Raw genomic sequence first — 23138 nt, forward strand, 5'->3', positions numbered from 1 at the left:
ATGATTTATTTTGATTTACTTTAAAATGTAATTCATCATATAATGAGAACATGTAGAAAATGAAATAAATGGTCAAAAATTCAAACAAGAGATCGTGCTCCGTTTGATGATAGGCCATACACGACTGATATACGGACTGTCCCGCTTGTAGAGTTTTCTCAGTGTTTCTCACATAGTAGAGGAGTGCAAGACATTGTCTCTTAAAGGTAGCTAGTAGCCATGGAATCCGATATAAATGCAGTCCTTGGGCATGAGTGTATGTTATGGGTCCCCTGTCCCGATTGTTAAGGAAAATGTGTTTCCCAACTTTAGTGTGTAAATATTGTAAATAATGTATTGTATGTAATGTGAATGTGTATGTAGTGTGTGAATGAGAAAGTCAGTATTTAAAAACAAAATATTAATTTTTTATAAATAAAAATACTTAAAAACAAAATTAAATAATAATAAATTAATGTTTGTTCTCTTGGGACCTTTTAAGAAAGATATTTTATGAATTGTATGGTTAAGCAATGTTGAAATACATGTTTTATAATGGAAGAAAACTCTCGCTTTATTCGCCTCAAATAAAACATGTCATTTGCATAAAAGTCTTACATGAATATTTATTTATTTTTTTAAAACATCGGGAACCTTTATTTAAATAAAATTTTTAAGTCTCTTCGTAATTATTCAGCATTGTTATTGCCCTTTTGCCCAAAGTGAAACACTATTAGTATAGCAAAATGTAAATCGATATGAAAGATTAAAAAAAAAATGCAAGAAACATATTAAATAATACATATGTTAGAAATTATTAGGGTTATAAAAAGTTAAGAAAAGGCGTTTTTTAGACAAATCGTTCCTTCTCGTTCATTCAAACTGTCATCCTGCTATATAAATTCTTCCTCTTTATGGTCCGCTTCTGTTGGAACCATCACCTGGTTTCTATGCGGTTGAACATTATACACGCCACATTGTCTTTTTATGTCACATACTGAATATATGACAAAAGTCTTTTATAACAATGTAAATGCACACTCTGTGTTGGTTTTTTTTGTTGAGAAATTTGATTTTTTTTTCATTTTTATGTTAGCTAAGAGGACGTTGTGGGCGTTTTGGGCAGAATTTGTTTCTATTTTCTTCATATGTTGTCTCCTTAATTTTATTTTTTAAGTTTACTGACAGCTTTCAGTATATCCTTTTAAAATTACAATTATTTTAAGTAAGTAGGTTAATTTAAGTTTTAAAAATGACAACGATTGTTATGATGAATGATTGTAGCAAATATGTCGTGCTGTTGATGGTCCTTGATTTTTTTTACATTTCTCGAAGGGCCTCGTAGCACTGAATTAAGGGAAAACCGGAAAATTTTTGTTTTAAGGTAAGAAAAGTTTTTAATCCTTGATTCAGTGAAGTTTCTTCTTAGACTGACTTATAAGAAGATATTATATTAACAAGGTATCACCTGAGTTTTCTTTAAAAGTTTTCAACAAGAAATCACGAGAGCGTTCAAGCCAAATGCTTCCACATTAGCACGTTTTCTTGTAAAAAAGAGTGATTCAGTTTTAGGATTCTGTTTGGATTCCGTTGGTAGATTAAGAAAAAAAATCTCGTCGTGGATGAACAGATTTTGGAGTGTTCTTCTACCAGTGACACTAAGTGTTGTATATTGAGATAGCTAAGTGTATATTTTTTAATAAGTCTTGAAGGATTCGGAACCATTGGTATACAAATTGTAACAAAACTACTCATTTTAGAGGATCAACTTTTTTTCTCAAGATTACACCAGAATATTTTAGGATTACCCTGATATTATATCAAAGATAAGGAAGGGAAAGTTTCCTTGTTAATTAGTAAAGACAAAGAAATAGCAGAGACCGAAAGTCTTTTGCAGTCAAAAATTCTGGATAATATATTTTGTAATGTCACCAGAAAATAATAAAATACGGATTAAACTAAAACAAAAGGGTCTTTTCATTTGAGGATGAGCGAATCTTAAATTTTTTGTAAAAGCATCCTTTTACTTTACCCCGTAGTCGTACTTAAAGAGAGGACTACATATGTCACATATTTTCATCTGAGGATTGTCTCTAAGGGGTTCTCTTAGTTGAATGAGCAAAGAAACCTCTTCAACGGGAGGAAATCGATTCAGAAATGTGTCAAATCTCATCAGTACATGTCTGAAAATGCGAGCCCTTGCTGATGCTGGAGGTCTTCCAGCGAGGTGACCGTCTCTGTCACGATGAGCGGCGCCTGCGGACAACCGGCATTGCCGCCTCCTTCTTGGCGCATCAGGTTCCTCCTCCACTTCGCCCTCGCGTTCTGGAACCAGACCTGGAACAGGGAAAAATTCTTAAGGGACGTAATAATTCGGTTATTCGCCCTGAACCCTTACCATTCGTTAATACCACCCCCGTGGATGGTCGAGAGCGATATTACCTGAACCCATATCAACACAATAAATACCCAACATTACAAAGTTTTTTTTTTTTTTTGCCTTATGATCTATGCATATTAACCATGGTGACAAATTCTTGTATGCGTATTCATATTGGGGGGGGGGGTTTCGTGAAGGGCCAGAGGCGACGGTGGGAATCGAACCCACGACCGCGGCGTCTATGAGCCGAGAGTCTCTCACGTTAACCACTCGGCTACCGCGGTCCCCCATTACAAAGTTCTAATTTCGAATAAACGACAGGAAATAATTTCTCTGTATGAGAGATAAACTTCGCCCTTTCTGTCTTTATTAGTAACAATTATAAGAATAAAACTTTACAAAACTTAATACTCAAGAAAAATTTTAAGCAATTCGGAAATTGGAAAAAATACTCCCGCTTTCTTCCACCCTTTTTTATATTTGCTCCAATTCTTTGCACTTTGCATTCATTAAACAATACAGAGCTTTTTTAATTAAAAAAAATCTAGTTTACCTCCTACTGCAGTCGAAGCTAATGCATTGGTTTGAACCTCCGGGCCGGATCGAAACATTAGCCAGACATTTTTTCCAATAAACAATCAGCACAGTATAATTAAATACATTTAGCTGTATAAAAAGCTTACATAAATATCTGCATACGATAACAAATCTTCAGTTCATTATATTATCCTGTACAGGATAAAAAAAATCGATTTCAAAGTTGATTGAATAAAAATAACTTCAATATAGGTCAAATTTATAAAAGTGATTTCATAATATTCGTTTTCAGTTTGAAGGATTTCTTGATTTAGATAATCATTTTGTTAAACGGATGTTTAGCATACACAGGAAAGGTTACTTATACGAGTTGGTCGTTTCACGACTTGTAGGTGCTCAAGATTTAGAAAAAAAAATGAAAAAATGAAAAAAAAAGTAATTATGCGTTTATATATTTACATTAGACTCCATTGAATAATGGCTACGGGCTGGTTTCATAATAATTGAAATGATATTTCAGATTAACGCGTCAGCCCTTCGATTCGGTACGATTTAATTTGATTCGAAATGAATAATGGATTAGTTGTCGTTGTTTGTTCAAAGTCTGTCATACGGATTTATGCGTGTTCGAAGGGCTTTGTGAAATTTACGAATCATTAGATGCTTTTCAAAATAGGGAGAATGGAAAACAAGAATTGGTAAGGATATTTTTAAACTATCCAAAGAAATGATCAGGGACAAAATCTATATATNGTTGGCAATTGAGCACTGCCTGAGAAATCATAAAGTTGTTTATTACCTTCAAAAACAGATGCCATGCCAAAAATAACAGCCAGGCAGAACTAAAGCCAATCCGATAGGCAGTAAAGACCATAGTTGTTTGGGATTGCATAAAGGCCCTGTCAGACATTGAGGAAAATACGAAAAAAATTGGGTATAATTGAGGGGCGACGAATTGCGGGACAAATTGGTCGAAAGCAGTTCAATAAAAAGAAACCTATCGGCCCTGATAATTTCGCATACTAAATTTCCAAAAAAGGTGTATTCATCATCCAATGGATTAAAAATACGACCCGGTTCAATAGGAATGTATTCCAGCCTAGAGGTATGTACAAAAGTCAATTGAAGGACCATCGCAAAAATTAACGTCAAAATTGCTAAAGCATGTAGAAATAATTGGCAGACTCTAGAGGCATATGTGTTATATATATATATATATATATATATATATATATACGAAGTTGATGTACTTCAACTTACTACAAAGTGACAAAATTCAGCATACGTCTGGTAGTTATTAGACATGGAGTATTTTAGTGGTTGATTTCAAGCTCAAAACAAAATTAGTACACTCAAATCTTATTCATGGTACGGGTTCATCCCGGCAAAAACATTCATCGTTTGAAATATCTGTTCAAACTGGAACGAGCAGTGAAGGAGCTGAGCTTTTAATGAACCACCTCAGTTTATTGAACAAGAAAGACAAGGCATCCGTACAATTGGAATCGCCTGAATAATTCATGCTTTTGGAAACGAGGAGGCCGATGGAAATTAGAATTACATACGCAATTAAGAGGCTTGGCTTATTAAGAGACGCGATTCTCTCGACTACACGCGACAAATAACGCCATCTGATAAAGGCATGAAGACTTTTATCGCTCGATGAAATTCCTCAGAGAGCCAAGACGCTCTAATTGAATTTTTGTCTTTAATTGCCGAAGAATTCGACGTCTTCATCGGGCCAAATTCTATCCCCATTCTCATCCGTGAAACATTGATGAAATATATTTACAATTGTTAAATGAAGGGCGTAAAGGGGTGTAATGCTTCCTACCTCTGGAATTTAAATTCCTATAAATAATCAACATTCAACGGTGATGTTGGGATATATCCGAAATGAGGTTATTTTGGTCAATTTTTGGCTTCCTTTTGTATATATATATGTTTATAGTAATTGGCTACCTACTCTGCTACTTTCCATTAACGGAGGCTTAAATAGGTTGAAAAGACGTCTTCTTCTTATTATATGATGTAAATATTAAACATGCCAATAATGAAAATTAGCCTTCTTGCTGTTAAACGGTTTTTTTCTTCAATGGTGTGTAGCGTAATTTATAACAGGTCGAGCTACAAGTTCTACCCTAATTTGGGATGCTGTAAATATCCGGCCATGATTCTAAACCATTTCCGGTCGTATGACATATTCTTTAAAAATAATTAAAGTATGTATTCCTTCATTTTAAACTGTGACTCCTTTTTTGCTCTGTTTTCAGCAGGACGAGTTAAGCCAATGAAATTTCATGTATCCCGTCTTGATGAATAATTCAATTTTACGAAAAAATTTGATTTATTCATATTAAATTTTAATTACAATAACAACATATTAAAAACATACTGACCTGAAGAACTCTTTTTGAAAGGCCGGTTTTCTGAGCTAGTTGTTTGAGGTCTTTGGCGTCGGGATTTTGGTTGATTGCGAAGTAGGACTTCATCGTACGGAGCTGGTGGTGTTTAAAAGAGGTCCTCATTCTCTTCGTCCTTTGCTGCGGGATGCTGGGCGAAGTCGCAGAACTGTCGTAAGAGAGTGATTCCATCGAAGATGACAGATCCCCGGCGTGGATTACTTCTGGAATATTACACAAATTTTTAAAAAATAAAGATATGGAGTAAATCGATATTCAATAAAATTAAGCTAATATGATAAACACAACCTGATAATTAAGACGATAAACATTTATTTTAATCATTTTTAATTTTCAAATATCTCTTAATCAAATGAGTAGCGACCGTTTTTCGAACAAATTTAAAATTTATAACATTATTAACAAATTTAAAAAAATTTTATTTGTTAAAATACAAACTTTTTTTGTACAAAATAAAAATAGTTCCATGAGATTCTGAGGTTTAAACGTAATTCAAACAATTTTTGAAGTTTGCAAATCAGTCATTTTCTTGTATCTTGTTTTGATGAATTTGGCGTGTACAGTTTTTTACAATGTGTACAGTTTTTATGACGTGAATTGGGCGGTAAGAGGAAAAATTCAAGCTCGATCCGAAAATCGTGTCTCCTGAAAACTTGTATTTTTCACATCTCAGTACTTTTTTCTCTAAAACTATACGTAACATTAAGATAATTAAATTTTTCGTTATTGAACTTTAAAGTGTTTACAATCGTAGCTAGTTTTTAAAATCATCCTTAACCAGATAAATAATTCTTCATACAGCAAAAAAGTTGTACTATTTTGCCTAAAGTGTAGGTTGTTGTCAAAAATTAGCGATTCAATTTTTCGTAAATTCTCCATCTATGTATGCGTAGTATATTATGAAAAATAAAATAAAAATATCAGTTTTAATAGACCAAATAATTTTTTTTAACACTACTGAAAAATGGATACTTTTTCATTTAATTGAACAGCTAAATAACCGTGAAAATTTGCTTACAAATTGTAAAATTCTTTCTTCAAGTTCTTTCAAATGGTGTAATTGAATTTGTTGTAGTCTCAACATTTTGGAAGTTGTAAGCGTTTTTATATGGTAAGGTAGTGAAAAGTTGAAAAATTGACGAATGTCTTCAAAATAGAGAACTTTCCGAAAATTTTGTCCTGAGCATTTTTTGCTCCAAACGAAGAGTAGAATCAATTACCTGAGTTTCGTTAGAACGAACTGGGACACCCTGTATATATATATTCTGTTTTCTAGAACGGATTGTTCTTAATTTGAAAAAAAAAAACTTAGAAAAATGATAGATCTTTGACAAGAGTTTAGATAATTTTAACATAAATAAATTGTGAGAAAAATACAACAGCGGATGTCAGCGGACTTTAAAAGCGCTAGCTTTCTCATGGATAACTAACGATATGTATAATAGTTACTAGAGTGAACAATTAAACCCATTATTTCATAAGGAAATATTCGAATTTGATTCATACTATAATTAGAATCAGAGATCTGTTGGTACATCCAATTTTTTAAAAGTTATTATTTATTATAATTTCGAGTTTTTAATTGCTTTATCTAAACTAAATTTAAATCAACTTAAAATATAGAAAATAAGGGATCAGGAAAGAAAGAAGTAGGAAAGATGAAAGAAGAAAGAATCAAGAAATATGTGATCAGGAAACTCATTGATCAAAAACATCATTGAAGAAAGGATTGAACATTAGTTTTTCTTTATAGTTTTCCAACAGTAACAAATCGATGGCCTAGAGATGAGATTTATTGAAAGATTGATAATTGATTTTGGTCACTGCATGAATTTACATATTTAATTGTATTTAGGGGGGGGTTGGCAATTGAGCACTGCCTGAGAAATCATAAAGTTGTTTATTACCTTCAAAAACAGATGCCATGCCAAAAATTGGGTAGAATTGAGGGGCGACGAATTGCGGGACAAATTGGTCGAAAGCAGTTCAATAAAAAGAAACCTATCGGCCCTGACAATTTCGCATACTAAATTTCCAAAAAAGGTGTATTCATCATCCAATGGATTAAAAATACGACCCGGTTCAATAGGAATGTATTCCAGCATAGAGGTATGTACAAAAGTCCATTGAAGGACCATCGCAAAAATTAACGTCAAAATTGCTAAAGCATGTAGAAATAATTGGCAGACTCTAGAGGCATATGTACAGACTCGGAGGAGCAGAAACAAGCCTGTCCAGGGAAAAGAAGATACAGGGGGACATGATTGATATTGATGCAGGATGAGATTCTTACTCCAAAGCGAGAAGTAAACACTCAGGGGTCTTTCAGCTCTAGACGGTGATGGAAATTGCAAAAAAGGTGAATGGTCGCGATACACAATATCATACAGACGCAGTTTACCTTTAAGGTGTTCATATTAATCAATGAATAGGTTGGTCCCCTGTTGAAATTCTGGTAGTACTGTCGTAAATCTCGTTCCAGGCTTTATAGTCAAAATAGAGTATTTTTATTAGGTCCAAGACACAAGTTGTTCAACAGATCTTGATTATATTGATTGAATCATTTATTATAGGCTATTTGAGAAAAAAATATAATTATTAAAATTAATTAAGGTTTTCAGTTGAGATAAAAAAGTCAATGGCACGAGCGGGATTCGAACCCACGATCTTCGGCTTGATACGCCGCTGCTCTATCACTTGAGCTATCGTGACTTCGATCTACTCGGGCACCAACTCCCCATCCCAACCTACAACCTTTCCAATTTTCCCTTCTTTTAGCCATTTTCAAATGTCGAGTAATCAGGAAAGGTTGTAGGTTGAGATGGGGAGTTGGTGTGCGAGTGGATCGAAGTCACGATAGGTCAAGTGGTACAGCAGCGGCTTATTTAGCCGAAGGTCGTTGGTTCGAATCCCGGTCGTGACACTGACTGTTTCATTACAACCAAAACCTTATATAAAAAGATTAATTAATTTAAAAAAGTAATTTGGTCAATAGACCACTAAATATAATGGAATTAATATTATTTTTACGGGCGTTTTACGGCTAAAGTCTTTTCACCTCGTAATATTTAAACCTTCTATCTTAGATTAGCACCTTCCCTTTTGGGTTCTATAAAGCTCTGACTCAAAACATTCATTCATAAACTAATTTATCCTATTTCCATCAAAAGCATTAATTTATCCTTTTAAAATACTTGATTTGGAATGCCTAATGTATGCAAAAAGCCCATTTTAAATTATAAAATGTATTCCTATTCTTTAATTGTAATTTTCAAATTTTGTTCCATAATTTAATCATTTCGCATAGGCTTGTATGGCAAATAATAATAATAATAATGGAGTCAGACAACAAGAGCCTCAACATGAGGCTCAACGTTATCCTTTTATTCTTCCTTTCAAATACTGTAAATAAACTAATGCTGTTTAACAATAATAAAAACCAAAACACAACACTTTTTGGACGGAGCTATCTTTTCTTATTTAAATTGAAATTTTGGGCATTGTCGTTTATTACCCTGCAATTTGTATTTTCTTTTATTTCATTTTTCGCTCCGGCATGCTCAAAAATAATTGAAAAAATAAAGAAATCTTGCTCGCAGAACTGTCATCAACACTAGCAGACAAACATTCAAAGGTATTTTGGGAAAAGGCTTAAATCTCATTATAAATTCCAATAAATTTAACAAAGGTGAAAATGCTCTTTGAAATAAATACTGAGGACTTAGTAACTCCTTTAAATACTCGAAAGGTTGAGCCTTTGCCTAAAGGGTTGCAAAGTTGAACAGTCGACAAAAATAAGTTTTACATCAAAATGATACGTTTTCCACTTTGCATATTTCGAGGACAAGTTGGAAAGTTGTTGCCTATCAAAAGCCTTTTATGGATTAGTCTGATGTGACCTATTCGCAATCGAGAGAAAACCACAAGTTCTTTTCTCTCAAGTTCCTCAGTTGGCCATTGATGGACAACTGGCTTAATTTGTTTGATTCAATCTCTGTAGACTTTCCATCTTGCCGCCCAATTTCGTTCGATAATTATTTAAACATAAACGATTACATCGATTGGGCAGAGAGGAAAGTTATTATTATTTTTATTAAGGCTGAAAACCTAGATTACGATATAATACTGGGCTCTATTTGCAGCACGGGGACCGCGGTGGTTAGGCTGCCCGACTCTTATTTGCTACGCTGCGGTCCTGGGTTCGAATCCCAGCGTAGCCCATGGTTTTTTAAACGAAAATAGTATGAAAGATGTATTGCAAATTTGTTTGACGTCTCGTCCGTGACACGCAAAGGGTAGTTACACAAAACAGGAATTGCTTTACTTTACTAGTTGCAACATTCTGATTGATCGTCATATCAGGAAGTGTGATTTGGAATCGATGGTCAAATTTGAATTTGAAAATCGGAACGTTTCTTCATAAAAAAGACGAACAACGGCTAAATTAGGAACGCCCAAGAGGTAAGATTAAAAATTCCAAAAATCAGCTACTGCCTTCTCGATCTTCCGGTTTTCTTTATTTGTTCTTATTCGTGACGGTCGCCCTCAGTAAATCATCCGACGAAGGCAATTTATCAGCAGGGCGTGGACATTTTTCACAGTGGAAGGCCTTCCCTCGACGTGCCCCCGGGGTCCCAGGCGCATTGACCTTTCGTTTCTACCACTGGCAACTTCATTCATCCATCCCTAAGATCCCGAGCATCTATTTTCATTTCCACGGATAAGCGCTGGCCTCTCAATTAATCTCGGATCGTGAGCCGGGCGTGAATTCTGGATTAAGCCGCTTTACGTGACTTCACGGAGCCGTAAATTGTTGTTGGGAAGCGTTCGCCTCCTTTCGCAAAACCTGCTGGGCAAATAATTCGAAAAGAAATTATACTAACAGTTGGGTGTATTTCTTTTATACTTTCAAGCTCGTAAAAATATTAAACATAGTATTTTTCATGTGAATTCCAAATTCTTTTTATTTCAGTTATTTTGTCTAGTTAAGTTTATCGTTCCGTGCAATCTTTAGTGCCCTGCGTGTGGATGTAACGATTTTTAAAAAGTAACTTAAATAAGGAAAAACTCTATAAATCATAAAACCTATTACAATTTACTGATTGTATCTAAAGTAAGTAAAATTATTAAGACGAAAGTCAAAAATAGAAGAAATGGCATTAATCCATAGAACAAATTGCCAACAAAATAAACGAATTGTACCTTGAGGACATTAAAATAACAAGCTTCCATTTAAATGGGAAAAAATGTATTTAATTAAATTGACCACTACAATTTTATTTTCTATAAAGTCTTAACTCAGGACAACTTTAAACGCACAACGTTGAAGAAAATTTAAATCCAAATCTAAATTTTATCTCTTTCTACCAACTTAAAAACAGCGAAAATAAAGCGGAAACGATAACCAATAAACTAATAAAAGTTAACTTAACTTTTAAATTTAAACACATGAACTTATGTAGCATTGATTTGGTTTTGCGGTTGTGAATTTTTTTTGTTGATATTTTTCTTGTTCATAACCTAAAGTATACAGAATTCATTTAATTCTCGCTATCAAGAGCACAATCAGTAGGTGTCACCCCCAGTGAGGCTAAACCAGATAAGAACGATCATCGTAACCAGAAATGAGAATTGGCCATACGTGGTTGACTTAACCTTATTTTTGGGCGGATGTGTCCGACATGCAGCCAAATGCCCACGTAATTGAAGCGTATCATTCCTCTGCTCCCTATAGAGAGCGAGTTGGAATACGACAATTGGGGTCGAGTACGGCAGTACGAATCTTTGGATATTTTCTACATCAAGCATTTGTTTTGCAGTTAATCAGATTATTATATAAATAGTTTGACGATAAATGTATTCTGTTTTCAATCTTTCGTAAGAATGCATTTATTAGCGTGAATGTCGGGTTGTATACAAGAGCGTCGATGGGGGATATAAGGGGTATTCACGAAGTTTGTAAAATGTAAATTCGTGTTAACTCGAATAGAGTTAGTCCAGTAAGATCGTGAACGCCCTCTTCTTTTCTTAGCACGTAAACGTTAATTTTTCCGCAATGCTGCAGAACCAAAAATAAACCTACAACAGTCCTTGAAGGCTTGTTGTTGTTTGTTCTGGTTTTCTTTTGTGTTAAGTTGTATGATGCCAGAAGTTAATAAAAAAAAATTAATCAATTCTTTCATACAAAATGCTATGAACTCGAAAAGTATTAACAAATGATACGCTTCAATTCGTGCCGACATACCTAACTTGTAACCTAACGTCTAACAGCCAACAACTTTATAGGATAGGGGATGTACCTTTTATGAATGACCGGTTATATAAGGACAGGTCAGAAATTAACAAAAGAAGTGTTTTTGACATTAGTTCTGACTTAATTAATCCGTATTTGAGAATAAAAATACGCGTAAACAAAAAACAGCTGTTAAATTTATGGCTGCCATGTTAGTTACATACGCCCTAACGGATAGCAATGAGACTACATTTTCGACTTAACATCTAACATTGGCCCTGGCCTGTTAGATCGAAGAAATACAAGTCTACCTCATAATTTTTCTCGATCTAACTGGACCTAACCGAGTTAACAGGGTTAGCACAAAGACCGTTAATACCTCTATACCCGGGTAAATGTATTTGTTACTTTTCAATAATCAAAAAATCTTTGAATGATAACTATCAACAATTATAATATTTTAATGAAAGGTCATAACATAATTATGTATATTGTAATTAGTGTAGTTGACGAAACCTAAGCGGTAATCCTTCCTCTTTCTTAAAATTTTGTTTTTTTAAATAACCCTTTTAAAACGTGGTTTACAGTGTTTTTGTATGGATCGATGGACTTAAACTTGTGGTAGCCATGTTGAAGCCATTGTGTTCTACATTCCAGGGAGGATCGGGTCTCCAATCCAAGGGGTCTTATCGACCCCCTCTACAAACTGGATTTATTACATCCTGCTCGGATGAGCCACCGAAACCTTTAATTGAGGGCCACCCAGCCTCGGCGTCAGTAAATAAAATAGAAAATGTCTTTTTTTGGGGAGCGCTTCTTCTTGGCTCGGGGTTTTTTCCGTTTTTGAATTGGTTCACAGGTGTCCCGCGCTCGGTGATTCGGTCGATTGATAAGGATCGGAATGAAATCCAATTCACAGTTTTGACGTTAACACGCCGAAAAGTAGCCCTCGGGAAGGAAGAAATAGGGCGTCCTTAAGTGGGTTCAGTCTTTGACTGTTATTGTCGCATCAGCATATCTAATCGGCCCAACTCCAACTCGTATGGATTTTACGATGAGGGATAAATCGGAAAATTATGAAAATTTCACATTACATCAAGAACTATTTGCTCGTTTTCATAAAAACGGTAGTTCTAGATTAACCTCCCCCCGATTATCTTTTATCTCAACCAACACTTAATCGTTATATCAATCTATGAAACTTATACCTAAGTTCCTTCCACTTGAGGTTATCGTTAATAGTCAAACCGCTTTAATTATCTTAAAATAAGAAATACGCTAGATTAATATGATTTTCTAGCCAGCTAACTCGAATTAAATGCTGAACAAGTACTACCGGAATTACCTAGATGAAATTACGGTACTGATTTTACAGTTACTGACACATACATTTTTTAAAGAAAGCACATAGATTGGACAAAAACAAAATCTCTTCACAAGAAAAAAAAAATTTTCCAACACTTTATACATTTACTCACAAAATGCTGGGACAGTTAATGATAGTTTGGTAGATACAACATTAGCGGGTAGAGATAGGATAATTCAGAACCTTGAGATTATAGGAAGGGTGAGAGAGTAATTGAGAAAGACATAGACTGAAAGGAAGATAGATAGACAAACACAAAGAAAGAAAGCAAGATAGATATATAATAGATAGATAAATAAGAAAGAGAGAAAGAGAGAGAGAGAGAGTGTGAGAGAGTGAAAGTGAGAAAGAGTGATGAGATACTGAAATAGAAATTTAGTGAAATTGACTCTTATGAATAACCATGGTGTACAAAGTAGTTAAATAGTAAGACAGTTAGTGATAGTCAGAAAGAGCGATGGAAACATAGAGAGAGTTAAAAGAAAGAAAGAGAGCAAGAAAGAGAGAAAGAGAGAGAGAGAGATAGAAGGAAAGAGAGAGAGATAAAAGGAAAGAGAGAGAGAGTGAGAGAGAGAGAGAGCGAAGGAAAGGGAGAGAGAGAGAGAGAGAGAGAGCGAAGGAGAGAGAAATAGAAATATATTGGTAGGAAGGAAGATATAGAAGCGGGCAAGAGAAGAAACAGATTAGTGTTTGTCAGAAAGAGCGATAGAAACATAGAGAGAGTAGAAAATAAAGAGAGAGTGAAGGTGAAAGAAAGTGGGAGAAAGAAAGAGAGAGAAAAAATGAGAAAGAGAAATAAGGAGTATGATTATCTTTCAAATTTATTTTATTGTGTATTTTGCTTTGAGTGAGAGAGAAAGAGGAGAGAGAGGGAGAGAGAGAGAGAGAGAGAGAGAGAGAGAGAGAGAAAGAGAGAGAGAGACAGACAGACAGACAGACAGACAGAAGTAGGAGATTGAGTTGAGTGAGCGAGAGACATAGAGACAAGCAGAAAACCAAGCAAAGATAAATATTAAATTAAAATATAAATGTTTATCATTCGAGGGAAAGATTGATTGGTTGTGTGAGTGAGAGAAAAGTTTTGCAAACATATGTTTATAAGAATCCGATTTAAAATATCAAATTAAAAATATTTTAATTTTCCTATTTAGGTCCAGGTTGGGTCATATAACTTTTTTTTTAAATCCTGAACAGCTTGTTTTCTCTCTCAAAACCTATGATGGTTGTTTTCTAAATTGCATAACGTTTTTCTGGAACCCATCCGCCTCGAAATATTTCAGCTCGGATATTCTACAGATTAACAACGAGGTCGTCCTTGAGAAAAGTGAAGAATTTTGAGTACAAGACAAGGAAAGATGCTTTAATCAATTCTTTTCAAGAAAAATTTTCAAAATTACCATTCGATTATGGGTTAATTTTTAATTGACAAAAAGAAGTCCTTCCGTCTGACAGACTAAATTATCGGAAACGAAGAAACTAAACTTTATTTAATGCTTATATTGTCGTAATCAGTATTCTTAAAATTACAGATAATTTATAAACTATTTACTTTTTAACAACAATTTTTTAAATAATATTCAATTAGTAATTAAAATTAGATTATTTATATTTCATAGCGATTTGATTGATATTTTCTATGTACTTAAAATTTACATGTTAGTTATTTGGAAAAATTTAATGGATATAAGTCAGACAAATAATAAATTGTTACGTAAGTAGCCAGCAGTCAAAAAATAAATTGTCAATTTCTGAAATAGTTTTAAACTTTGGACTTGCTAATGAAATGCTTAATCGAAGGACTTTGTTTTACTATTTTAAATGCAGTGTGTTTCTGTTTTATTTCAAGCTGAGGAGGCGAAAGAGGAGGCCCGTTGGATTTAGTACGAAATGACGGAAGGAGAGGAGTGAATGGAGATCCTGCGAGACCCGCCACGCCCACGCACACGCACAATGGCTACCCTTCACGACAAACTCGCGTTGAAAGTTGTACTCGCCCAAAATACATTTTCTAATTGTTAAAGATATTATTTTTATGTATTTAATTTTATATATATATTTCTTTATTTGTTTAATTAATTTTCTTGTTCTTCCTAGAAATGCCTTGAAAGTGTCCTTTGAACAAATAAACCAGAACCAAACGTCTATGAGAGAAACTAACAAGTTCCAAAAATAAACATATATTATAATTGTTTTTCTTATAACATATTATTGTAAGATAATCAATGGATGATTGTCTAAGATATAATTAAAAATATTGGCCACTTTTGCCTCTCAGTGTATAAATGCTAAAAGAAAGTTATAGAAGATGATCTCAATAAAGATCGAAACGTTGGCACGATAAAGAAAATGTTTTTCTGAAACCTAGATCACACCAGACCGCATCTCACGATTTTTGAATAGTTATATTTATTGAGAAAGTAAAAGATTTGCCTAATCTCTGACAGTTTCTTAATATGAAATTATAGCATTGACTGCTTATCAATAATTGTTACTACTACTATTTGAATGTCGGGTCTGCCGCTGAATTCGAACCCTGTGCCTATATCTTTAGCTTCTTTATTAAAAGGTTATAGGTTGGGTAGATAAATAGAAAAATTACCGGGGAGAGGGATAAAAACACAGAACATTGAGATTATAGAAAGTGGGATGATGATGATAAACGCTTTATTGATCAATCACACAAGATTTGGTCTCAAGGACCATTTTTACTGTGAAATACAATGGTTACTAATTTTACTGTACTTCTAATTTATTACACATTAATTACTTCGAATAACCTTATTTTTGTGGTCAATATGTTGCATCTATTCCTTTTACATTGAACTACGTATGTATTGACTTCAAATTTCCTATTGAAATAAATATTCTAATGTACAGTATAACTGAGTAATTAAAAAGAAAATTACTAAATAAATTAAGCGAACAAAAATTCTTTTTTAATACAATTCAGTATAAATTATGAGTTCTAAATTTCTAATATAAATCTAGAAATAAAACTTCGAGTCACTTATTAGTAATATAAAAAACTAAAAAAACAACAACAAAAGTTAAATATATGGCAGTGAATTTTTAGCGTCAATCATAATTTGATAAGAGGTGATTTTTAAGACCATTCTGGAGATTTTTGATATTTTTACATAGTTTTATGCGTATAGGGATTCTCGAAAAAGAGTTATAGAGAAGAGAGTGAGAAAAGAAAAGAGAAAGAGAGAGGGATAGAGAAAGGGAGAGAAAGAGAAAGAGAGAATAAGAGAGGGAGAGAGAGAGAGAGAGAGAGCGAGAGAGAGAGAGAGAGCGAGAGAGAGATTTATTGATTGAGGGTTTACAGAATTTTGACAATTTTGAGAATTCTTACACACAACAACTGAACAGAAAGAGCAAGCTTACGAGAGACACAGAGAGAGAGAGAGAGAGAGAGAGAGAGAGAGAGAGAGAGATAGATAGATAGATAGAGAGAGAGAGAGAGAGAGAGAGAGAGAGAGAGAGAGTGAGAGAAGGAGACAGACAGACAGGGAGAAAGAGAGAGAAATTTATTGATTGAGGTTTTGCAGAATTTAAACAATTTTGAGAACTCTTACACACATCAACTGAACAGAAAACGCGAGCTTACGAGAGAGAGAGGGGGGGAAGAGAGCTAGATAGAAAGTGAGAGAGATAGAAAGAGAAATATATAGGTAGGGAGGATGAAAGAGACAGTTGGTTGATAAATAAATAGAGTTAGAGAGTGGTAAATAGAAAAAGAGAAAAAGAAGATGAGAGAGAGTTAGATAGATAAAGAGAAATAGAAAGAGCTAGTGGGAGAGAGTGAAAGAGAGAGAGAGAGAGAGAGAGAGAGAGAGATAAACAGAAATAGAAAGAGCTAGAGTGAGGAAGGGAGAGATGGAGAGGAAGAGCGAGTAAATTACTAAATAAATTAAGTGAACAAAAATACTTTTTTAATACAATTCAGTACAAATCATGAATAATAAATTCTCAATACAAATCGAGAAATACAACTTCAAGTCCCTAAATAGTGGTATAAAAAAACTAAAACACTGAAAGAACTTTAAAGCATTGAATTTTTAGCATAAATCATAACTTGATAAGAAGTGATTTTTAAGACTATTCTGGAAATCTCTGATATTTTTACATCGTTTTATTTGTGTAGAGATTCACCAAAATGTTATTGCATCGTTTACTGAGTATGACCTATTAAAAGTGTTGATTTTATCCTTAACGACTCGCAGACGGTAGTAGCTCTTTCATGAATCTAAGGTATGTACTTAAATTTCACAAATAGATATTTTGGTTTTTGAACTTTGAAAATTTTAAAAACTTTACATGAGAGATTGAAATCACGTTCAGAATATATCTGATAAACCTGACTTATAATTTTTTTATTTGTGTACGGTTTAAATCACAAAGTACTCCTAGACCATAAGTAATGTGTTGAAAGAGTAGAGTTTATACGAGTTTTTTTTTAAATATTTACATAGCATTTTGCAAAACATAATAATTTATTAAATCTATGTAAGGTTTGATTGTTAATTTTTAACATATGTATATCCCATGATAGATTCTTGGTAAGCGTTAAACGCAAACATTTTTACATTTTTCTCATGTTTTCAAAATATGTTATCAATTTTTATTTTATTTACTCCGTCAAGGTTCAATTTTTTAAATAATTTACTTTGGCCAAAAATTATTGCTTTGTATTTAGTCCGGTTTAACGCTAACATATGGTATTACTCCAGTCTGCCAGTCTTACAAGGTCTGCATTTATTTTGTCAATTTGGTCGATAATATTATTAACTTTTGCATCGATATAATCACTTAGATCATCTGCACGTAACTTAACTTTACAACAATGGAAAGCTTGATATATTCTATTAATATGTCGAGAACAACAACGCTGACAAAGTAGACCCTTGTGGAGGAGACCTGTGAGTAAAGAATATTTCTTCAGAAACTTTTCCAACCTGTGTTTTTTATCATCTGACTTACGTTTGTTAAATAAGTGTGAAACCAGTTAATTACATTATCGGATAAATTTATTGATTTCAGGATTGCTATTAAAATTTTGTGATTTATACTGTTAAAATCATGTCTACAGTCAACTCGAGTCATGATGATCATTTTACTGTTATCTGTGTTTTCTCTTATTTCATCAGACATCACAATAAAATCAGTTTTCTTGCTATGTGCTGATCTATAGATATGGATTGATATGGATAAATTATATATTTAGATTCAAGATATTAAGTTGTAAAAACACTATTTTGTCTATAATTTTTCCTAACGTACAGATAATATTTATGGATCTGTAAGAGGCACAATTACAAGAGAGAGGGAGAGGGAGAGAGCGAGAGAGAGAGAAAAAAAGGGAGAGAGATAGAGAGAGTGAGCGGGAGAAAGTGAGAAAGAGTGATAAGTGATACAGAACTATAAATACATCCGTGATTTTAATTTAAAAGACATTATATTCTAATTCTACATTGCATAAAAATGTTAAATATATTATTGTACATGTTTATTAAAAATCAAGTTTTATGCTCGTTTTTCCCATCATATTTTTTTAAATAATAATTAATCGCAGAATGCCATATTCCCAATCCCAACAATTGTATAAATTAAATTCTACGGTTCCATTACATTATGTTGCAGGAATTTACTTTTAAACAGTGGTGAATCGATAAAAACGTTATAAAAATAAAATAAATGGTTCATAGCTTTATTCCTGTTTTTGGTACCAATTATTTTTGTTAATCCTTGGATTTCTAATTTTTATCGATAAACCGTAAAAATTTTTTATGACTTTCTTTACTTTTTATGGCTCAAGTCCCATTAATTCATTAGGGAGGCGTTCTATCTAGCCCTTTTCGAAAAGCCGCTTTGGGGAGTCGGTCAGGCCAAATGAAGATATTTTTCAGGTGATAACTCCAAAATTTACATTAGCGCCCCTAGCAATCGGACCAATCCGGCTTTTACGACCCCCTTTTTTCTCTCTCTCGAAATTTTATTACCCGTTTGACATCCGAATTTGCCGGTTGGCTTCCACACATAGTTAATAATTACGACAATTAAGTTTGATGAGCGTAAATGGAACGTTGGACAGCTGTTTCTCAGTCTCGTATGCGTTTAACGGCTCGGAATTAATTTCAAGATGGAACCCTGTCATAATTTGTGATAAGACTATCTCAGACAAATTATTGGCCGATTTTGTTCACTAATAATACTTTACTTACGAGAATTTGATCAGGGAAGAGGTTTCTAACTAATGTTTGCCTCGTATCCCTTTTTATCGCTAAAATCTCATATAATAAAATATTTCATTTAAACTTTATTGAAATTCATTTTATTTCATTGAAAAATTTTCATAAGCTACCTCATTTTAGAATTCTATGTACTAGATTGTTTCTTCCTAACCTCAACCTCGAAGATCCATTCTCTCTTATTTGGTGTTCCTCAAGGGAAGATCCTAGGTCCCTTACTTTCGGGCATGTTCACAGGACTTCCCTCAACACTCGTTCATACTCATCCAAGCATACCTTGGCTAACGATACAGCTATTCTCTCTGCAAAACTCGATCTTATCGTAGCAGTTCAATCTCTCTCTCTCTCTCTCTCTCTCTCACTCTCTCTCTCTCTCTCTGTCTGTCCTCTTTCTCTCACCCTTTCTCTCAATCTCAATCTCATTTAATATGCAAATAATCAAAGTCATGTCAGAATCAAAATAAAAGTTCCGTCACACAAGTTTCAATGGCTTTTTCTTTTCGCCAACTTTTATGACCAACGGTTTGAGCTGGTTTAGTATTTCTTAGCGCCTTGATTTCATTTGAAATATAATTATCGGGCACGTATCGCCTCCACACGATATTACTATTCCATACGTGCAATTTGGTGAATTTATTTCTTTGGACTATATATATATATTACACAGGGCGGGCGACCAGGACCCGAGGGGTTAAAAGCCTGAGTAGGCCCGTACCCCATCCCTAAAAGGTCCGGGACCTGTTCGGCTCACGAGTCCTGCATAAACCTATTGGACCTATTCACAAACCCCAGGATTGTGGACCATTTTATCCTGGGGAGTGTTTTGGTTATGTCCTCTCCTTCGAAAGTATTAAATCTTTCCCTAGCATACCTATCGCATTCTGCGAGGTAGTGTCGGGCCGTTTCTTCTTTTGTTTCGCAGAAGCGGCAGAAGGGGTCTGGTAGAGTACCCGTTATGAAGAGGTGTCTTCTCAAGGGGCAATGGCCCGTTAGGGTACCTATCAGCCTCCTTATTCCCCTCCTAGAGTTAGAGAATGGCCATTTCGATTCTTTAGGTTTGATTTCCTTCAGAAACTCCTTCGATTGCCTGCATCCTGGGGACATATTCCATTCCTTAAGGAATTGTTTCATGCCCCAGCTACCTATACTCTCTTTTGCTGTGCTTAAAGAGTGGGGTAATACAGGTTGTGGTCCGACGAACTCAGTATTTGATCCTTCCTTGGCCAGGCTGTCCGCCTCCTCATTGCCATAGTGCCCCTTATGAGCAGGTATCCATATGAGGGTTACCCTATTCTCATACCTGGTGATAGTCCTATTAATGAGTTCAACGGTTTCCTCTACCAGTCTAGATGTTGATAGTTCCTTTTGTAATGATTTTAGACTGGCCTGACTGTCGGAAAAAATTTTAATATCTTTTCCCTTAATCTTGTTATCCATCAGTGTTCTACAGCAAACATTAATGGCCCAGACCTCAGCCTGAAAGACCGAGGTGTTATTACCAAGAGGATAGGAGATGCTGATCCCTAATTTAGGTATGTGTATTCCAGCACCACTTCCCTTATCCTTAATGAGTGAGCCATCGGTGAAGCAATCTAGACTACGATGGTCATCATCAGACCTATAGTTATAGTCACAGGGAGTAACTACCTGAAAGTACTTTTTCCCTAAAGGTGTTTTCACCTTTTTATCGCTTACACCCAGTAGTTGGTTGTTGACCTTACTCAATAAATGTAAAATTTTCGAGTGTCCTATATTATTTCCCTTATGGTTCCAGCTGCCTTCACTAATTAATCTATAGCAGCTGGTTAGTGCTTTAACCTTGACCTCAATGTGTAGAGGTGTAGTGTTTGTTATCACTTCCAAAGCTAGGGTTGGTGTAGTGGGAAAAGCTCCCGTCATCATCATACAACCTAGTCTTTGGAATGACCTTAGCTTGTTAATAGCCCCTTTGTTTTCTAGCCCATTCCACCAAACTAGGGCTGCAAATAGAAATCTTGGTAGTATGATCGCGGTGTATATCCATTTGGCCACCCATGGTTTAATACCCCATGTTCTACCAACGATTCTCCTACACTGCACCATGGATATAGTGCCTTTCCTATGTATATTTTTAATGTGGCCTTTCCAATCAAGTTTCCTATCTAGCGTTATCCCTAGGAACTTGATTGTATCCTTTAATTTTAATTCAATACCCTGACATTTTGGGTTTTTAAAATTACCTATTGATCTTCTCCTGCTGAACATTATCAGTTCCAGAGTTTTGGACTATAATCGTTGTGATACTTGATATACATAAGGTAGAGTGAAAATTAACAAAAGCTTGTGACGAAACGATTCAGAAATTCATCTTTTCGGAACAAAATAATACGGCGAACCGATAAACACCGCTTCATTACAATACGTCAATATATAGTTGAGTACAGTATCGGCCTTCATGATAAATATTGAAATAAAGTGATCGTGGATGAAGCCAAGTAGGTAACATCTGTCCTGAACTAACTGTTTGGTATGTCCATAATATACCCTACCAAAGTCCTTGCAAGGCAATTTGCGGACATTACCATAGTTCAGTAGGTACTGGAGACTTCAGCGTTGATAAATCTTTGTAACCAAAGAAAATTACTTTAGGACAATTTGGAAGCCATTGACATCACTGTTGTTTGAGATGGATAGCATGTTGTTGTCTCTCCTGGTGGACTGGGTTGAGTTATTCGGTCCCTTCTATTTGGACCACATATCCGAACTGAATGTTATGTTTTTTAAATAATTTTTCAAGTAAGTTGTTGATTTATCATTATAATTTTATATATGTTCTCTGTAACGAAACACTGATTTAATTAGAGTCCTGAGGAAGGCGTCAAATACAGCCGAAAGCTCGACAGTAGAAAAACAAGTTGGTTTTTCTTCACCTACATGGTTACATGGCTACGGCTTCATACCCGATCACTTTACTTCAATACGTCTTTATTTTCAATTAAAAATCCACGGGTTTTTCCGGGATTCGAACCCAGGACCGCTAGGACCGCGTGACAAATACGAGTCGTTCGCTCTAACCTTCTCGGCCTCCGCGGTCCCCTTACACATATCTCACACCCACCAGAAAAGTGTCACAATTCGAAAAATTATAAAAAACGGATAATTTAGTTTTTAAAGTATTCGAGTACAGCTATAGGTAGCTTAGCTGCCAAGTAGCACTATTTGTCACTTTTGAATTAACTGGGACTTACTGTCACTATTCACGAAAAGTGTCGTATCTTGGTTCGGTGTCGAACTTTAAAGCATTGGTGTGACTATTTATCAGAGCAGTGGCACATTTCGAGTAACGTCAGTTTTTTCGGGTTTAGTGAAGGATTTTATGCTCCACCGTAAACACATTTTCACATTATGAAAACAGTTGTTAAATCAATTGTACAAATACGTTTTTCGAAATGTGAAATTAATATATGATGATGACCTAAAAATAGGTTAAAAGCTTGGCACTAATATCTGAATTTGATTTTATCTTCACGATTATATCTGGTTGTTGAGTGTTCGTGAATCATTTTAGATTCATTTCTTTTATTTTAATAACATTCTTAATTATAGTATTGTTTTTATAATTTTTTAGCAATGTTTCTTTTAATTTTTACATTACCTTATAGTTTCAACGATTTTTTAAAGTTTTAATTATAATATTTTTAATAATCAATAAAACCTTTATTTCAATACTTATGCTGAATTTTAAAGAACTAACGATTAAACTTGACACCAGGAGGAAAGCATATTTCGCTCAAAAATGATCTTAGTAAAACTTAACTACGTGGATAATTATGCTCATTTGTTAAGTTTGTATGCTGTCTGTTATTATCACAAAAACATCCTTACAGCCATTCATTGACCACCATTATCGTTAGAGCAAACAAGCTAACTTAAATGACTGTGAGCCCATATATGCAAGAAAATTGTCACAATCAAAAAGGGGTAGTTTTTT

At 34.4% G+C, this 23138-nt stretch overlaps 1 protein-coding gene and 1 long non-coding RNA gene across 3 annotated transcripts in view; one reads left to right on the forward strand and one right to left on the reverse strand.

Moving 5' to 3' along the window:
* Positions 1-1730: 1730 nt before the first annotated feature.
* The window catches only part of LOC106663547 (LIM/homeobox protein Lhx9-like), a 61814-nt gene continuing 40406 nt past the window's right edge, over positions 1731-23138 (reverse strand). For both annotated transcript variants that reach the window (XM_014388445.2, XM_024230278.1), the window contains 2 exons: positions 5296-5522; positions 1731-2316 (listed from right to left, as the gene is read on the reverse strand). In XM_014388445.2, coding sequence (XP_014243931.2) covers positions 2152-2316; positions 5296-5522 — 392 coding nt within the window. In that variant the 3' untranslated portion in view covers positions 1731-2151. The remainder of the gene's footprint in view (positions 2317-5295; positions 5523-23138) is intronic.
* On the forward strand, positions 3927-15053 carry LOC106663549. Its single transcript, XR_001340044.1, has 4 exons — positions 3927-4001; positions 7487-7678; positions 14764-14931; positions 15012-15053. It is a non-coding gene; the product is annotated as an uncharacterized LOC106663549 (long non-coding RNA).

Source organism: Cimex lectularius, unplaced genomic scaffold, assembly GCF_000648675.2.
Source record: "Cimex lectularius strain Harlan isolate CLEC.00 unplaced genomic scaffold, Clec_2.1 scaffold2, whole genome shotgun sequence".
In the NCBI taxonomy this organism is placed as follows: domain Eukaryota; kingdom Metazoa; phylum Arthropoda; class Insecta; order Hemiptera; family Cimicidae; genus Cimex; species Cimex lectularius.